The sequence below is a fragment of the Canis aureus genome, chromosome 1 (assembly GCF_053574225.1).
Source record: "Canis aureus isolate CA01 chromosome 1, VMU_Caureus_v.1.0, whole genome shotgun sequence".
In the NCBI taxonomy this organism is placed as follows: domain Eukaryota; kingdom Metazoa; phylum Chordata; class Mammalia; order Carnivora; family Canidae; genus Canis; species Canis aureus.
Window position 1 is genome coordinate 95,674,685 of NC_135611.1, and position 19,098 is coordinate 95,693,782.

The following is a 19,098-nucleotide window of genomic DNA, read 5'->3' on the forward strand; positions in this document are numbered from 1 at the left end:
TTTAGTTTTCTTTTGCTTAGTAAGAGGCTATCTTCAGGCTAAAGAAGAGACACCACATCATATTAGTTGTTGCAAAAGGATTTGACTAATTCAACATCCATTCATGATAAGACTCTCAACAGACTAGGAATAGAAAGGACTTCCATAATCTGATAAAAGGCATCTACAAAAAACAGAGGCAAGCATTACCACTAAGGATGAAAAACCAATTGCTTTCACCTAAGAATGAAAACAAAGCAAGAATGACCACCACCACCACTTTTATTCAACATCAAGCTGAACCCTAGCCAGTGTGCCAGAGAGAATTGGACAGGATAAGTATACATATTAATAAGAAAGTAAACTGCCCTGTTTGTGGATGACATGATTGTCTGCTTAGATAATTCCAAGGAATGTCAAAGGAAAAAAATCTTGAACTACTAAGTTTGGTAAGATCACATGACACAAGGTTAACACAAAATCACATTTCTCTATAACAACAGTAAATAATTGGAAACTGATTATGTTTTACTAAGACAATTTTTCAGAAGTTTAAGGTTCACAGAAAAATTCAGGGGAAAGTACAGAGATTTCCCAAATATTCCCTGCCCACACACATGCATAGCCTCCCCAATTATCAACATGTCCCACCAGAAGTATGATCAGTGAAACACTGACACATCATATTCACTCAGAGTCCATGGTTTGCATTAGGGTTCACTCTTGGTGTTGTACATTCTGTGCATTTAGACAAATGAATAGGCATGTATCCACCCTACGGTATCATACAGAGTATTTTCACAGCCTTGAAAATCCTGTGCTTCACCTATTCATCCCTTCTCCCCCAAACCATGGCAACCACTGATCTTTTCACTATACCCATAATTTGCCTCTTTCAAATGCCATATGGTTGGAATCATACAATATATAGCCTTTTCAGATTAACTCTTACGTATTAATAATTTAAGGTCTCTTCATGTCTTTTCCTACCTTAATAAATCATTTCTTTCTAGTAGTGAATCATGTTCCATTGTCTGGATGGACCATCTATCCATCCACCTGCTGAAAGACATCTTGGTTGCTCCCAAGTTGTAACGATTATGAATAAAGCTGCTGTAAACATCCATGTACATAATTTGATATGGAGTTAAGTTCTCGTTTTCCTTATGTAAATATCAAGGAGTACAGTTGCAGGGTAGTATGGTAAGAATATGTTTAGATTTGTAAGAAACTGCCAGACTATCTTGTGAAGTGGCTGCACCATTTTGCACTGTCACCAGCAATCAGAGTCGCTGTTGCTGCACCGGCATTTGGTGTTGTCAAAATCTGTTCCAGATTTTGGCCACTCTGATGGGTGTGTATTGTCTCATTGTCGATTTAATTTGCACTTCTCTGATGACCAATGTTAGGAAACATCTTTTCATATGCTTATTTGTCTCCCATCCAAGTACTAACCAGGCCCGACCCTGCTTAGCTTCCAAGATCAGATGAGATAGGGCACGTTCAGGGTGGTATGGCCATAGACTCATATGCTTATTTGTAATCCATGTATCTTCTTTATTGAAGTACCTATTTAGGTCTTTGGCTCATTTTTAATTGAGTTATTTGGTTTCTTTATTGAGTTTTAAGAGTTCTTTGTATATTTTTGGATAACAGTTTAAATTTGTCTTTAGCAAATATTTTCTCTCAGTCTGTAGATTGTCTTTGCATTCTCCTGACCTTGTCTTTTACAGGCAAGTTTTTAATTTTAAGGGAGTACAGTTATCTTTTGATAATGTATCTAAAAAGTAATTGTCAAACTTAAGGTCATCTAGATTTTCTCCTATGATATCATCAATGAGTTTTATAAGTTTTGCATTGTATATTTAGATCTGTGATCCATTCTGAGTTATTTTTGTGAAGACTGTAAGATCTCGTCTAGATTCATTCTTTTGCTGGTGAATGTCTTGTTGTTCCAGCATGATTTGTTCAAAGACTATCTTTGCTCCACTCTTTTGCTTTTGCTCTTCGGTCAAGGATCATTTGATGATATTTATGTGGATCTGTTTCTGGGCTTTCTCTCGCATTGATCTATTTGTTTCTTCTTTTACCAATACCCACACTGCCTTGATTATTGTAGCTTTATAAGCTTTATAGTAAGTATTGACATTGGGTAGTATCAGTCCTCCAACATTGTTTTTCCCCTTCAATATTATGTTGGTTATTCTCGGTCTTTTATCTCTCTATATAAACCATAAAATCAGTTTGTCAACATCCGCAAAATAACTTGCCAGAATTTTGACTGGGCTTGCATTGAATCTGTAGGAAACTGATTTTTAATTACTAGTTCAGTACTATTTACAGTGCCTCTAAGATTTAAATATATATATAACTAAATATATATATATATATATATATATATATATATATATATATATATATATTACATATGCATGTAAATAAGCCTAGCAAAACATGCACAGGATCTGTTGACTGACAACTACCAAGCACTGATGAAAGAAATTAAAGAAACGAAAGAAATTAAAGAAGCCCTAAATACATAGAATGACATATCATGTTCAGGAATTGGAAGATGCCGTAGAGTTAGTATATTAATTTTCATTAAATTAAATTATTTATTTAATGCAATATGAATCAAAATCTCAAAAAAGAGTTTATGTAGATATAAACAAGTAGATTCTAAAATTTATCGGAATCAAAGAAACTAGAATAGCAAAAGCTTTTCAAAAACCTTGTAAAAGTTTCAGTAAAGAAATAGAAGATATAAAGAAGAACCAGCAGAATTTGACAAATAAAGAAAAAATACAGTAATCACTATTAAAAATTCAGTGGCTGGCCCAATAGAAGAATAGAGAGGGCAGAGAACAGAATTCATGAACTTGATAGAACAATATAAATTATTCTATATTAACTTCATAGAGAAAGTAGACGGGAAAAAGTGGGACTATTACAAAAGATCTAACATCAGAGTCCCAGAAGGAGAGTATAAAAAGAATGAGGCTGAGAAAATACTCCCAAGAAATAACGTCTGAAAATTTCCTGAGTTTGGTTAAAGATATAAACGGTAAATTCAAGAAGCTGACTGAATTCCAAGTAGGATAAACTCAAAGAAATACAATGCAAGATACAATGTAGTAAAACTTCTGGAAACTAAAGACAAAAAAATTTAACTGAATTAAAAGATAATAATAATAAAAGCACCAGGGAGAAACAACATATTAAAGTGGAACCCTAACTGCGCATTGCTAAATGAATGAAGCCAATCTGATAAAGCTGCATGATTCCAACTATATGACACAGTGGAAAAAGCAAACCTATAAAGATAGTAGAAAGATTGGTGGTTCCCAGGATTTCAGGTAGAGGGAGGAAGGGAAGAATAAATTGATCACAGGAATTTTTAAGACCGTGAAACTGCACTTAAATGATACTGTAATGATAGATACATGTTATTATCCATTTGTCATTTATCCAGTTGTACATCTGTAAAATGTATAATACAAAATGTGAACATTAACAATAGATTTTAGTTAATAATCATGGTGCATAACTCTAAAAATGTACCACATGAACATAAGTTGTTAATAATGAAGGAAACTGGGAGAGGAGGGGTGGTGAGACAGGTAAGTAAGACTTCGTATTTGCCACTAAGTTTTTCTGTGAATGTAAAACTACCCCCAAAATAAAGTCCATTAATTTTTTTAAGATTTTATTTTTAAGTAAATCTCTACACCCAACATGGTATCAAACCTACAACCCTGAGATCAAGAGTTGCATGCTCTACTGACAAAGCCAACCAGGAGCACCTAAAGCCCATTAATTTTTTAAGTGATTTTTAAATCAAGACAGTCTCAAAGACTGTCTAAGAGAACTTGTCTGCAATCTACCTAAGATAGCTACAATAAGTTCTACACAGAAATGAAGGACTCGAAATGAGGGAAAAACATGGAAAGAGTGACAACATGGGTAGATTTTTTTTAACCACTCAAAGGGTGTCCCTTCTCTCCTACTCCCCCAAAGGAGGAGAATGATCATCAATGCAAAGGGCAGCTGGAGAAACATCCAGAGTCAGCTTCACGCTCAGGAAGGGACACTGCATCTCCTTGTGGTTTCGGTTACTCTACACTTTCAGAGAAACTTCACTAGTAACAGACTATAGAAATGATTCCTGAAAGTATAGTCTTGATAGATTTTCTAAATTGTGTTAGATGGTTGAAACAAACATTATAACACTGTCTAATATCCCTCAGCGCATATAGAGAAATATGTAATACAATTACATTACAAATGAGGAAGAGTAAAATGATGTAAAGGGAGGTGAAGTTGCCACACTTCATTTGATCAAATAACATGTTGTCACAGTATAGTAGCAAATTTTGTATACATAATGAAATCTCTTAGATGAATCAATTTCTCCAAAAGTACAAATTACCACACTCACTCAATATGAGATAAATAATTTGAATAGCCTGATAACTATTAAAGAAATCGAATTTGTAATTTTAAAACTCTCATAAAGAAACCTCCAGAATAGCTTTATTGGAAAATTATAGCAAATGTTTAAAAAAGAATCATCAATAATTCTCTATATTTTTTTACAGAAAATAAAAGAGAATACTTCCCAACAGATTTTATGAAGCCAGTATCACTTTGATGGCAAAATCAGACAAGCACAGCACACACACACACACACTACTGACCAACATTCTGGATTAATGTGGATACAAAAGTCTCAACAGTGTATTAGCAAATAGAATTCAGCAATATATATGAAGCATATACATTATAAGTGTTGTGTTTATTTCAGAGAAGGAAAGGTGATCCAATATTTGAAAATCAATCAATGTATCATATTAACAGGCTAAAGAACAAAGAATTCATCATATAATACATTCATGCAGAAAAAAAGCATTTTGAAAAACTTAACATTCATTTGTGATAAAAAAAAAAAAAACTCTCAGCCAACTAGGAAGATGAATTTCCCCAACTTGATAAAAAGGATCTACAAAAATCCTACAGCCAACACCATAATTAATGGTGAAAGACTGAATTGTTTTCCCTTAATGTGAGTACAAGAGCTGTCCGTTATTATCAGATAGTAGTGGAAGTTCTAGCCAGGGCAGTAGGGCAAGGAAAGGAAGTAAAAGCCATACAGATTAGGAAAGAAGAAACAAAATTATACTTATTCTCAGATGACATGATTTTAGAAAATTCCAAGGAATCTACATACACACTCACAAACAAAAACCTTCTAGAAATTAATGAGCTTTAGCAAGTTCTCAAGTTTCAAGATCAACATACAAAAATCATTTCACTGGGATGTCTGGGTGGCTCAGTGGTTGAGCATCTGCCTTCGGCTCAGGTCATGATCCTAGAGTTCCAAGATCGAGTTCCACATTGGGCTCCCAAGAGGGAGCCTGCTTCTCCCTCTGCCTATGTCTCTGCCTCTCTCTGTGTGTCTCTCATGAATAAATAAAATCTTTTTAAAAAATCAATTGCACTTCAACAAACTAGCAACAAATACATGGAAATTGAAGTTTAAAGTATAGTACCATCTACTATTGCTAAAAAAAAAAATAAAGACTTAGATATAAATTTCACAAAACACATATAAGACTTGTATGCTCAAAACCACAAAATGCTGATAAGAGAAGTCAAAGAGTATCTGAAAAAGTGGAGAGGCATCCTGAGTTCATGAATTGGAAGATTCAGTATAGTAAAGATGCCAGTTTTCTCTAGATTAAGTAAAGGCTTACCGCCGCTTCTCTCAGAATAATAGGACTACAAGGCTTTGTTATGGATACAAACAATATTATTCTAAAATTTGTATGGGAAGAGGATATATGGGTATTTATTCACAGATGACATGATCTTACATGAAGAAAACCCTAATGATTCTCCAAAAATCAGTTAAATGAATATAGCAAAGTTGCAGGATACAAAATCGATACATAAGAATCAGCCATATTTCTATATACTAAGAATGAACAATAGGAAAAGGAAATTAAGAAAACAGCTCCATTTGTCATAGCATGGAAAGGGGGAAAAATGCTTAGGAATAAACTTAATTGTGGAGGCAAATGACTTGTACGCTGTAAACTACAAAACATTGGTGAAGGACATCCAAAGGACACCAATAAATAGAAAAACATCCTATGTTCATGTATTAGAAGAATTGATATTTTTAAGATGTCCATATTACCCAAAACAATCCACAGATGCAGTGCAATTCCTATCAAAATCTCAGACATTTTTGCAGAAATAGGAACATCTATTCCAAAATGCATTAAAGACTCTCAAGGGATCCAAATAGCCCAAACAGTATTGGAAAAAAGAATATGGTTGGGGGTTTCACACTTAGAAAGCTAAGTGTGGTACTGCCATCCAGATAGTCATATACACCATATAATGCCCAGAAATTAACCTTACTTATATATATAATATATATATATATATATATATATATATATATATATATATATATATATATTATATAACCAAGTGATTTTCAACAATGGTGCCAAGACCATTCAGTAGGAAAAGGATGGTACAGATGGGCTTGGGAAAACTGAACTGCTACAAAAGAATGAAACAAGACCACTTTCTTACACCATCCACAAAAATAAACTAAGATGGATTGAAGACCTAAATGTGAGACCTGAAACCATACAAATACTAAAAAAAATAGGCAGCAATCTCTTTGACATCACCCTTTACAACATATTCATGGACATATCTCCTCAGGGAAGGGAAACAAAAGCAAACATCAACTATTGCGACTACACCAAAATTTAAAAAAAGAAAAATTTGCACAACAGAGAAAACCAACAAAATGAAAAGGCAACCTACTGAATGGGAGACAATATTTGTAAATGCTATATCTAATAAGGGTTGATATTCAAAATGTATAAAGAACTCATGCAGCTCAACACCATATATATATATATATATATATATGTATATATATATATATATATAATCTTATTTTTAAATGGGCAGAGGACCTAAATAGACATTTTTCCAAAGAAGGCACAGATGGCCAACAGACATGAAAAGATGCTCAACCTCACTCATCATCAGGGAAATGCAAGTCAAAACCACAATAAGATAGCACCTCACACCTATCAGAATGGCTGTTATCAAAAAGACAAGAAGTAAGTGTGGACAAGGATATTGAGAGAAGGGAACCCTGATCCACTGTTGGTGGGAATGCAAACTGGTACAGCCACTGTGGAAAACAGATACTATATGATTTCACTTATATGTGGAATCTAAAAAACAAAACAAATGAACAAAAAAAAAAAAAAAAAAAAAACAGAAATGGACTAATAAATACAGAAAACAAACTGTTGGTTGCCAGAGGGGAGATGAGTGGTGGGATGAGTGAAATGGGTGAAGGGGATCAAGAAGTACAAACCTCCAGTTATACATAACTCATGGAGATAAAAAGTACAGCACAGGGAGTATAGTTAGTAGTTTTGTAATAACGTGTGGTAACTACATTTATGGTGGTGAGCATTGAGTACTAATAACATTTTATGTCAACTATAGTTCGATAATGAAAGAAGAAAAAGAGCAATGTACATACTTTAATTTAAAAACACTTTATTGAAGGGAAGGAGAAACTAAGTGGGGAAAAATTTGAGAGGAAGACAAACCATGAGAAATCCCTAACTCTGGGAAATAAAGGGTTGCCAAAGAGGAAGCAAGTGGAGGATGGCATAACTGGGTGATGGGCATTAAGGAGGGCACATGATGTGATGAGCACTGGGCGTTATACTATATGTTGGCAATAAAATAAAAAATAAAAAATAAGGAGCAATACAGCTAATCAAAAAATAAATAAAAATACTTTATTGCTAAAAAGCACTGTCATCTGAGCTTTCAGTGAGTCACAGTCACTGATCATAGATCACATGACAATTATAATAATGAAAAATTGAAATATTGCAAGAATTATCAGAATGTGACACAGAGACAAGAAATGAGCAAATGCTATTGTAAAAATGGCACTGAGAGACTTGCCTGACCCGGGGTTGCCATGATATTATTTTGTAAAATTGCAATATCTGTGAAATGCAGTAGAGCAAAGCAAAATTAAATAGGATTTACCTGTACAAATTATTAGGAAAATAATAGACTAGCCAATGAATGGGATTGGAAAACTATCAAAATGGCAAAAACTGATTTGTATTTCCTACCAAGCAAAGATATAATTTCCTAAATGTGAAAAGCGAAACCTTAAATATTTTTGGAACCTTTGGGATAGAAGGATAGATGGAAATGGATTTCTCAGAAAACACACAAAAAGTGCAAGGAATAAAAGAAAGGACTAATGAATTTTACTGGGTTAAAATTTAAAACTTCAGCTTGACAAAATGAAAGCAATAATTAGATACCACTTTATACCCATCAGAATTGCAAATTTTCAAATGCCTAGAAGCAGTTAGTGTTGACATAGGTTTAAGGAAATGAGAATTTTTATGTGCTGCTAAGTAAGAGTAGAAATAGATGCTGAAAAACTCTCTTCCCCAGGCAGAAGAGTGTGTGCATGCAGGGTGACCTGGAGTGTGGATGCAGAGCCCACATGGGGTGAGAATGGGCAATCTGCAGAGATGGGAGACTGGTCACAGAAGGGAGTTAGAAATGTGGACAGAGACAAAACTAGAATGAACCCTATGATGTTGGATTGGAATTATTTATGTGTGCACAAGTTCAGTTTTCATAGATAGATGGATAGATATAGATGATAGATTGATATATGATTGATATGTAGATATATAGATAAATGAGATTGATGATGATGATAGATAGATAGATAGATAGATAGATAGATAGATAGATAGATAGATAGATTTTGGAGCACCTGGATGGTTCAGTCATTTAAGCAACTGACTCTGGATTTCAGCTCTGGTGGTAGTCTTGGGGTAATGAGATCAAACCCCCCCTAGAAGGCTCCACGATCAGCAGGGAGTCTGCTTGTGATTCTCTCTCTTGCTCTCCTTCTGCCCCTCCTCCTGCTTGTACTCACTGCACTCTCTCTGTCTCTCCCTCTTTCTCTCAAATGAATAAATCTTAAAAAAAAAAAAAAAGATTTCTACATGTAGACTGATGTGCAAACTTTCTCTCGTAAAAGGGTCTGGAATAGGGATGCCTAGGTAGCTCAGCAGTTGAGCATCTGCCTTTGGCTCAGGGTGTGATCCTAGTCCTGAGATCAACTCCCGCATCAAGCACCATGCAAGGAGCCAGCTTCTCGTTCTGTCTTTATCTCTCCCTCCCTCTCTCTGTCTTTCATGAATATATAAATAAAATCTTAAAAAAAAAAAAGAGCCTGAAATAGTGATACTGCAATAGTGAGGGCACACCTAACACTCAGAGCTAGACTTCTAAATACTGTTCTCCACTGAAAGCCACCATCAGTGTTCCTTGGAAAAATGGCTGAATGCAGGGCTGGGGAATACCAGACAGATGAGCTGATGCATCTTGTTCTGCCAGATAGAGAGACGGTGCTCAACGAGTGATGAAGGCATGTCAGAAGGACAAGGTACCAAAGAAAGGGCTCACACAGACCACATCTGTGACCATTAGAACATCAGAATAAACAGTGACACTCATCAATTGTAAGCCACTGAATAAAATTAGAAACCATGGGTCCCTACAGATATAAATAAATTGAAAGTTTGGTGAGCAATAGGGTACTTTCTTCAAAAATACTCTCTACAAAATAGCAATTACAAAGGAAAGGAGAGGTCTGGAAAATTCCACCTGAGGGCAGTGGTCAAAGCAAACATCCCACATGATGGGATGCATCCCACAGCATCACCTCTGGAATATTCTTGCCAACGATGTGTAACCTGCATGAAGGCACGGGGAACCTTTTTTTTTTTTTTTTTTTTTTTTTAATGAGGACCATCCTACTCTACACTGGCCTGTGGCTTTTGAGTCTCAAGGTCATGAAATAAAACAAAGACTAAGAAGTTGTTGCAGATGGGGAGATACTGAAGAGAGATGACAAGCACCAACAAAGCAGGATTTTGAACTGGGTCCTTTAGCTGTGATGGCACCACATCTACAACTGGTGAAACCTGTATGGGGCCTTAGTGTCAGATGGTAGGACTGCGTCACCATCAGGCACAACGGTTGTACAGTGGGTGTGTATCTATGTAGGAGAATATTCTTTTTTTATTTAAATTCAATTAATTAACATGTAGCATATTATTAGTTTCAGAGGTAGAGTGACTCATCAGTCTTATATAACACCCAGTGCTCATCACATTACGTGCTCTCCTTCATGCCCGTCACCCAGTTACCCTGTCTTCCCACCCTTCTCCCCTCCAGTAACCCTTAGTTTGTTTCCTATGATTAAAAGTCTCTTATGGTATGTGTAGGAGAATATTCTTAATTGTAAGAAACACATTGAAGTATTCGAGGTGATAAAAAATCAGAAGGCAGCCTCTGGTAGTCTAGGAAAAATAAATTAATACTGTATCCTCAAAGTTTCCATAAAATCTGTAAACATTTCCCCAAAATTAAAGCACTCTGCAGCCAAAATTTTACATTGAAAACATGCATATATGTGAAAATAACAAACTCTCCCATATGTATATAGACCCCCAGTGGATGCCTAAAACCACAGATAGTACCAAACCCTATATATATATATACTATATATTTTCCTATTCATACATACCTATGAAAAAGTTTACTTTATAAATTAGGAACAGTGAGAGATTACCAACAATAAGTAACGAAAACTTGAACAATTTTAACAATGTACTGTAATAAAAATTATGTGAATGTGGTCTCTCTCTCTCTCTCTCTCTCTCATTCTCCCCCAAAGCATCTTTTTGTCCTGTCCTAACCCTTCTTGTGATGATGTAGCTGATAAAATGCCTACACGATGAGATGAAGTGAGGTGAAGGATGCAGGCACTGTGACCTTGTGTCAGGGGACTGCTGACCCTCTGAGCATATGTCAGGAAGAGGATCATCTGTTTCTGGACCCTGGTTGAGGGCAGCTAACTGAAACCATGGATTGGAGTGGGGAGGGGATTACCTGTAGAAGCAGCAGATACCAGCAGGCTCATTATAATAGAGAAATTGTACTAGTGAGAAATGGAATCAACCCAAATGTGCATCAAAGGAGCACTGTTCTGTAGATCTAAGTGCCTTCAATTTCATCTTAATTTCTTTTATCTGATACAAAAGTGGCCCAGTTTTGCAAAATTTGTGAGTAATAAGTATATGGATTTGCAATAGATCATTCCTCTATGATGGAAATACTTCATTGTTAAAATTTTAAAACAGTAAGATAAAATTGTTATCAAAATTTCAGAGAATATAAATAATAGTGGAAGGGAAAAGAAGGGAAGGGAGAAGAAATGGGTAGGAAATATCAGAAAGGGAGACAGAACATAAAGACTCCTAACTCTGGGAAAAGAACTAGGGGTGGTGGAAGGGGAGGAGGGCGGGGGGTGGGAATGAATGGGTGACGGGCACTGAGGGGGGCACTTGACGGGATGAGCACTGGGTGTTACTCTGTATGTTGGCAAATTGAACACCAATAAAAAAAAATTATTATTTAAAAAAAATTTTCAGAGGCTCTGAGCAGAATTTGCAAATAATGCCCTGCCTGGCCCCAAGCCACATTGAAGCTCTTTCCCAACTAAACTGCATGCTAACCTCACAACTTGTGGCCCAGCCCCCAGGATTCCACAGCAGCAGCAAAGAATCCCTGCTGGGATTAATGGGGGTGAAGGAGATGCAGAGCAGGAGGGGAAAGGCCTTTCTGAACAGGGAGCGTGTGAGCTAAAAGACACCAAATGCTTTGACTTCTGGAGGAAACAGTTTCTTTTGTCTGAGAGACAGTCCCTGACCAACATGAAGGAAGGGCCAATGAAGAGTTAGTTGTTTCATGTACCATTGCATAGAAAATAAAACATCTCCAATTTTAATAAGCACAGTCACAAATATATACCTTACTAATTGATACCTTACTAATTATTCATAACCCCAGATTTTATGTTACAATATGATATGTTCCTGCTATATCTGACTCCTTATATTCAGAGTAGACATAATCATTAAGCCTCATTAAGCCTGTTCTTCAAGAGCCTTTGTCATTTTTTTACTGACTTTCGAGAGTAGTGTTCTCATCCGAGTTTCAAGTCTTCCAGTGTTACCAGTTAAACTGAAGACTCTCTAAGGGACTGTGCCAACCAAGTAGCATATGTGATTAGGAAAAAAATGCCACTCTCTTTCTGAATCATCTGCCTTTGTTTTGTTACACATGAAGTGTTTGTGAGCAAAGCTACCCCAAGGAGGCACCTTAACTGGGTCGGCTTCATCTCCACTGTGTGAGGATGGAGACGCGGACCCAGAACTGATGTAAAACTTGATCTTGAGGTTCTGATCAAGTATGTTCTCAACTGGATCTGTCTAGGAAAAAAAAATCAGATCATTGTATAGAATACATGGTTCTTCAGTCATGAACATTACAATATTTCTCAATAGCTATAATTTTAATATTTTTGTCGCAAGTATTTCAACATATAGGCTGCTGCCCTAACACTGCAGTAGTGAGTAGTCTGCTCCCACCATAGCCCTGAGTACTTCGCCCCACACACACATGCATCTTTCTCTTCCATTTGAAAGTGCTAAGACAGGGCACCTGGGTGGCTCAGTTGGTGAAGAGTCTGTCTTCAGCTCAGGTCCTGGTCCTGGGGTCCTGGGATCAGCCCTACATCAGGCTCCCTGCTCAGCGGGAGTCTGCTTCTCCATCTCCCTCTGCCCCTCCCCCTGCTCATGCTCTAGCTCTCTCTCAAATAAATAAGTAAAATCTGAAAAGAGAAGAGAAAAGAAAAATGCTAGGCTTCAAAAGAAAGGTGGATTCCCTCCAGAGTGGATAACAGAGAAATGAACTTGAAACTGAAGAGACGAATTCTGTCTGTGAGGGTGCCTGATGAAGATATGCCACTTTGGCTTATTGATTATTTTGAATTACAGTTACTGAAGAAACAGTGCAAGAAGGACACACTGACCCTCCTCTGTCTTCCTGTGAAAGCAGGTGATAAATCCCCCCTGTGGAAGGTCCCTCCCTGAACCAGGAGGAGGGAAGACATTCTTATCATCAGAGATGGGATATTTGGGGCCAGGAAGGCTGTCTAAACAAACCTTGTTTGCCCAGCCTGTATCTTCCTAGTTACTTCTTCAGCATCCACCGCCCATAGAGCCAACTCCCTTTATCATGTCAAGACTCCACATGCGATTTGTTTCTTTGTCTAAAAGGTAAAAGAGTTTCCTGCTCTGGTCACTTCTCTTGCAGAGACTCTCACATACAAGTCAAAATTCAGTTAAAATTTTGTATGTTTTTCTCTTGTTAATCTCTTATGTCAGTTTCATTCTTAGGCCCAACCAGAGATCCAGGAAGAGGAGAGAAGAACTCTTTCTCCCCTATACCACATTAGGCATTAAGTGAGAGTACAAGAAGCTAATCAACCTCGTGACTTATGGTCAAATACAATCCCCTGCTTATTTAACAGCACAGAAACTGGCACTCAGGGTCAGCATCCTTTATGTTAAGAAATTTTTAAAATTTAGTTTGTAAGATCAAATAATACACAATTTAGTGATTTCCAAAGTTATGGCTTAAACAAAATGCAGAAGCAGCTCCAGGATTTCTGTATAGGAGAGGATGGGTCCGAAGGCAAGGGGGACAGCCTTCCTGGGGTTGCATGCACACAGTGTTCTGTATGATACTAGAGAATAAAAACTGTTTTAGGGGCACCTGGGTGGCTCTATTGGTTAAGCATCTGCTTTGGACTCAGACCATGATCCCGGTGTCCTGGGATAGAGCCCCTTGCATGTCTTGGGCTCCCTGCTCAGCCTGCTTCTCTGCTCCGTCCACATGCTCCACTCTCTCTATCTCTCTCAAATAAATAAAATATTTTTAAGTGTGTTTTGCTTTTTAATGTTGTTAAATATTAAGAAACAATATACACAAAACGGAGTCACTTATGTTAAGCCTCACCAAGATGGCACACCTAACCGAGTGTAGTTTCAGCCTCTCCCAGCAGTGGAACTGTAAACCAATCAATCTGGAATTTCTTGATCACACTAGTGAGGCAATCTGCCTGAGAAGACTCCCCTGCCCTTCCATCTAAGGGAAGGTGACCTTGCTTGAGACTACCCTTTCTTTTCTTTTGCTAATAATGTCCCTGTTGCACCTGTTTGTGCTGAGGAAAGCCTCTGATTTGTATTACTCTCAGAGCTCCCTTCTGTTTGTTAGATCTTTAAATTTACTCAGTTAAATTTCTGTTTAAGAATACACATTAAATTATGCTGATGGTGGTTGTAGTTGTGATGGTCCCTGTAACTGAGGATTTGGGGGTTTGGGGTAGCTGGGAGACGTTAGAAAGGCTTACGCCGCCCGAGCAGCCCTTAGTCTTGGAGTCTTCACTGATGGAAAAAACAAAAACAAAAACAAAAACCCTAAGGCTTTGTTTGAGTATGTTCTTGGGCCAACAGAACAAACTTTTCAGAGAGTCAGGCCAAATTATTAGAAGCAGAAATAATTGATGGTGTGCAAAGCAAAAATCTCTGCTTTGATAGTTACTTCCTAAGTTTGTGTTCAGTTCAAGGCAGCATCAGATATGTGGCTTAAATCCCCAAATGTCCTGTTGTTGTTTTTCTTTTTCTTTTTTCTCAAATTGGAAAGACCGTGTCTTTCACCATTAACTCATGTGACTACTGTTGTGAAACACAATACACTATTCACATAATATTTGATTGGTGCTTCTTTTTTGGGGAGAATTTAAAATCCTGCTTTTTTGGATTTATTCCCATTAATTAGTTCCATTTTCTCCGTGGCGGATGCAAGGCTCTCAACAAAGTAGTTAAGCCCTAAGGCTGAAGGTTGGAACTCAAAACTCAGTAACGCCTGCCTGTCACTTATTGTTAATAGATGCATTCCCTGGTAGAGCGCTTGTGCATGGTGCCCATCCAGCTGTCATCACAGTGCCCAGTGCACACCAGAAACTCAAGTTTCCCACCTCCCTCGCTGGTGTCCCTACACTCAGACCTCTGATCACAGCCGCATGAGTTCACACTCCTCTGCCTCGCCAGCTAGTCCCTTTACATTGGTTCTCTCTCTCTTTTCTTCATTTAGTAAACTTGTTTTGCAGCGTGAGATGTAGCAAATACAGGGGAAAGGGCACAAGTCATATAATGTTAATTATTGTGATGCCCACCACCAGCAAAGTACCACCTACATCCAAAACTGGGACCCTGACGGCACCGGGAAGCCCCTTCTGGGTCCCATTCACAACCTTCCTCCTCCCCAAAAGAAACCATCTTGGGTCCAGCAGTAGCCTCTTTGCATTTGTTTGGAAATTGACCACATTAAGTATGCATCCCTAAACACTACTATGGTGTTAAGTGCCTGCCAGAAACTTCTGATGGTAATTTAAATGCTTGACAGTCAGCTTTTGATTGTGGAGGCATCCGTTTCAAAAGACATCCATCTCGAGTAAACATACTGCCAGCTGCATCGCACAGCTACTAGCAAACCAAGCAGATAAGGAATGAGGCTGTCCCCACGGGGTTACGGTACGGGTTAGGGTTTCTCTTGCAGAAAGCCCTGGGTAACCTAGACACTTGATTACTCCGGTGACCCTGCTTCTTCCTTCCCACGCTTATGCTCTAAATTTGCCAATGAGAAGTGGCCTTGGGCATGCCCAGTATTCTCCAGGACTGTCCGTGATAAATCTCGTTCCTCAGAGCTCTCTGGAGGTTATTGCTGAAATGAGTCCTGCAATCATAATAAGAACCACAAGGGTCAGTCCAGCCACAACACTGGCTGTGGGGAATGTCTGCGGGGCTCTCTACCCGTGATGCAGGTCCACTGAGTGCCCCAGGCAGGTGCAGCACAGAGCATCCCTGCTGACAGGCTGGACGGGACACAGCTAGAGTTTCATTTTGTTCCCTGTCTATTCTCCTGCGTGCCTGGTTTTTTTCACTCAATATAGTGGGTTTTTAAAATTTTTTAATTTAATTTAGATTCAATTAATTAACATAGAATGTGTCATTACTTTCAGAGGTAGAGGTCCGTGATTCATCAGTTGCATCCATCACCCAGGGCTCATCTCATGACATCACGTGTCCTCCTTAATCCCCGTCACCCAGTTACCCCATTCCTCAACCTTGTGTTGATGAGATTCGCCCGTGGTATTGTGGGTAGCTGCGGCTCATTCATCTGTATTGCTATGCAGTAGTTCATTATATTAGTACACCAGAATTTCTTTATTCACTCCCCTGTTTGATGGACATTTGGGTTTGTTCCTGTCTGAGCTGTCAAGAACATCCTTATATGTATTTTCTGGCATAGGTGTGCAAGATTCCTAGAGTGTATCCCTTGGAATGGATTTACAGTACCTCTGGTCCTCATTGCTCCATGTACTCACCAGTGCTTGCTTTGCTGTGTTTTTCTTTTAAGCACTGCAGTAACTGTGTTGTGCTATCTCAAGAGGTTTAGAACTTTTAATATATTTATTGTCTCTTTGGATTTCCTCTTCTATGAATTCTCTGTTAAGCTTCTTGCCCCTCTCCTGCCAAGCTGACTGATTTTCTCTTACTGATACAGGGTTCTTTGTATATTCTGGATATGAGCCTTTGCTAGTTGTTGTGGTGCAAATATCTTTCTCCACTCTGAGGCTTGTGCTTTCATAGTCTTTGCCCCATTGCTCTGCAGTCCTAGCTTTATAAGTCAAGTATCCACAGATACCTTTTTTCTGGATATTGTTCTGTTCTGTTGGTCTGTGTGTCTATGCATTTGCCAATACCATCCCGTTTTAATTACTGTCAGTCTTTTTTTTTAAGATTATATGTATTTATTTGAGAGAGAGAGAGGGAGAGAGAGAATGAGTTGTGGTAAGGGGGAGAGGGAGAAGCAGACTCTCCACCTAGCAGGGAGCCAGATGTGGAACTCCATCCCAGGACCCTGAGATCATGACCTGAGCTGAAGGCAGATGCTTCACCAACTGAGCCACCCAGGTGGCCCTAAATCTTGAGAATATTCCTGTTGGATTACATGTCCTCCCAAATCCTCTGTAGCTCCTCTGCTCTCTGAAACCAAGGAGGATATAGTTTTGCCCTCTGAGCTTGTGGTGAGAGGATCAGCCTTTATGGTCTCTGTTTGTATGCTTCTTTGTTTATAGATTTTATTTGAGAGAGAGAAAAAGAGCACAAGCAAAAGGGGAGGAGCAGAGGCAGAAGCGGACTCCCCACTGAGTGGGAAACCTGATGCAGGACTCAATGGACCCTGGGATCATGACCTGAGCTGAAGGCAGACACTTCACCGACTGAGCCACCCAGCCCTTATGGTCTTTGAATTGCCTCAGGGTCATCCTCCCCTTTCCTAAAGAATAGTGCACGCTGATAGCCTCGTAGCTCTGTGGTCCAGCCCTGTAGAATCCAGCCTCATTCCGTCAGCTTTCTTCGTCCCCTCCCCTTCAAACTGGCATTGTCTCTGCTGGTTTAACGCCCTCTCTGCTCCTGGCCTGTGCTGACAGGGCTGGTTATACGTGCGAGTCCCAGCCACGATGTCCTTATCAAATGGTGGTTCAGCCATACCCTTGGTGTTCTCAGAAAAAAGGCTTTCTCTTTTTTTTGCCGTACGGATAGGCTTGAGACTTTTCTAAATGTCTCATTTCTGGTTCCTTTTTTTATTATTAAAAAAAAATACTTTATTTCAGTTTGCAAAAGCATAGTCTATTAAATTCAGGGTTAGAAATGGATCAAGAAGAAAAGGCTTTTTTGTCTATTCATCAAAACAGAAGTGAACATGTAGCAACAACACCATCCTACTTTCCATGACAAGTGACCGTAACTAGATTTCTTCGGCCTCCATTCAGCTCTTCTTAATGAATTCCTGTTGCCCTGGATCCTGGGCAGAGAGCAAGCTGCTCTCAGGAGTCGCCTGTTTCTCAGCAGACACCGTGTTGGTTTCCACGAGGCCATGACAGGGTCCTTCCCTGTTGAAGGAAAGCAGTGTCTGTTGTGTATAGCAGAGCTAAGACAAGCCTACAGGGAAAGGGGACACAACCCACAGGCAGCGATAGAGGTTCCAGAGGCTAGAAGTGTGCGAGAAGTGTCAGGCTCCCTCTGGCTTCCACAGGAGCATCCCTCCTTGCCGTCCCAGCTGCTGGGCCCCCCACCCCCCGCAGACTGAGCTCCAACATCTGTGTCCATCTTCCCGGGCTTCTCCCTCCCTTGGCGTCGCTGCCTCTCCACACGGTGTCCTTGCTCCTTACTCCTGGACAATTCCCTCTTCCAACGCATTTCTCGAACTCTTGCGGTAACAAGGCCCCAAGCCAGACCTTCAGTCCTTGGCCTAGAAGTTGTCTCTGCTGAATAATTCAGGGCAAGTCTGACCTTCCCCAAAACACGAGAACACAGTTAAGGTGGGTTCTCATCCTTCACCTTCCAGTAAGCACCAACTTGTTTCCATCTGAAAACTGCCTAGAACAGCCCTTCACAACCATGTCCCATCAGGGCTCTGCTCGTGATCATTTATGTATTCTCCGAGAGAACGGAGGCGTTCCCCCCCAGCTCCCCACTTCTCCCTCTGGGCTCTCACCAGAATCACCCAGAACACCTGTCATCTGCCCACAGACCCTCCCTGGCAATCTGGGCTTTTTCTAGCTGTGCCTCAAGCCGCTGCCAGCCTTCCTATCACCCATTCCAAAGCCACGTCTGCATTTTTAGGAATTTGTGGGAGCAGGACTTTACTTCCGGGTGCCAAAATCCTTCTTAGTCAGCACTCTCCAGAGGAACAGAACCATGAGGAGAAGTACATCTATCTAGATCGATCTATCTATCTCTTGCTGGGTCTTTACCATAACCATGTGAGCCAAATCCTCATAATAAAGGTATATATGTACTTACTTATTTGCTTATATATCTTTATATTTTTATATGTGTCATTTTAACTTTATATACATATAAAGATTTATTAGAAGGAATTAGCTCACATGATTATGGAGTCTGCAAATTCCCAAGGTCTGCAGTCAGCAAGCTGGAGGTCTGAGAGAGCTATCCAAGTATAAGTCCTAGTCCAAAAGACTCA

The 19,098-nt window shown here is 39.1% G+C and overlaps 1 protein-coding gene, 1 long non-coding RNA gene and 1 other non-coding gene across 15 annotated transcripts in view; 1 reads left to right on the forward strand and 2 right to left on the reverse strand.

Annotated features, from left to right (window-relative positions):
• LOC144320873 (uncharacterized) overlaps window positions 1–19,098 on the forward strand; it is an 83,649-nt gene that overhangs the window by 36,845 nt on the left and 27,706 nt on the right. The gene's annotated exons all lie outside the window — the stretch shown is intronic.
• The window catches only part of LOC144320828 (serine/threonine-protein kinase MRCK alpha-like), a 66,010-nt gene that overhangs the window by 33,201 nt on the left and 13,711 nt on the right, over window positions 1–19,098 (reverse strand). For 7 of the 11 annotated variants that reach the window (XM_077909891.1, XM_077909814.1, XM_077909883.1 and 4 more), the window contains one exon: window positions 12,303–12,413. The exons of the other annotated variants lie outside the window; for them this stretch is intronic. In XM_077909891.1, the coding sequence (XP_077766017.1) occupies window positions 12,303–12,413 (111 nt within the window). The remainder of the gene's footprint in view (window positions 1–12,302; window positions 12,414–19,098) is intronic. 11 annotated transcript variants of the gene reach the window in all.
• Window positions 3,957–4,160, reverse strand: LOC144289588 (small nucleolar RNA U3). Its single transcript, XR_013357430.1, has one exon. It is a non-coding gene; the product is annotated as a small nucleolar RNA U3 (small nucleolar RNA).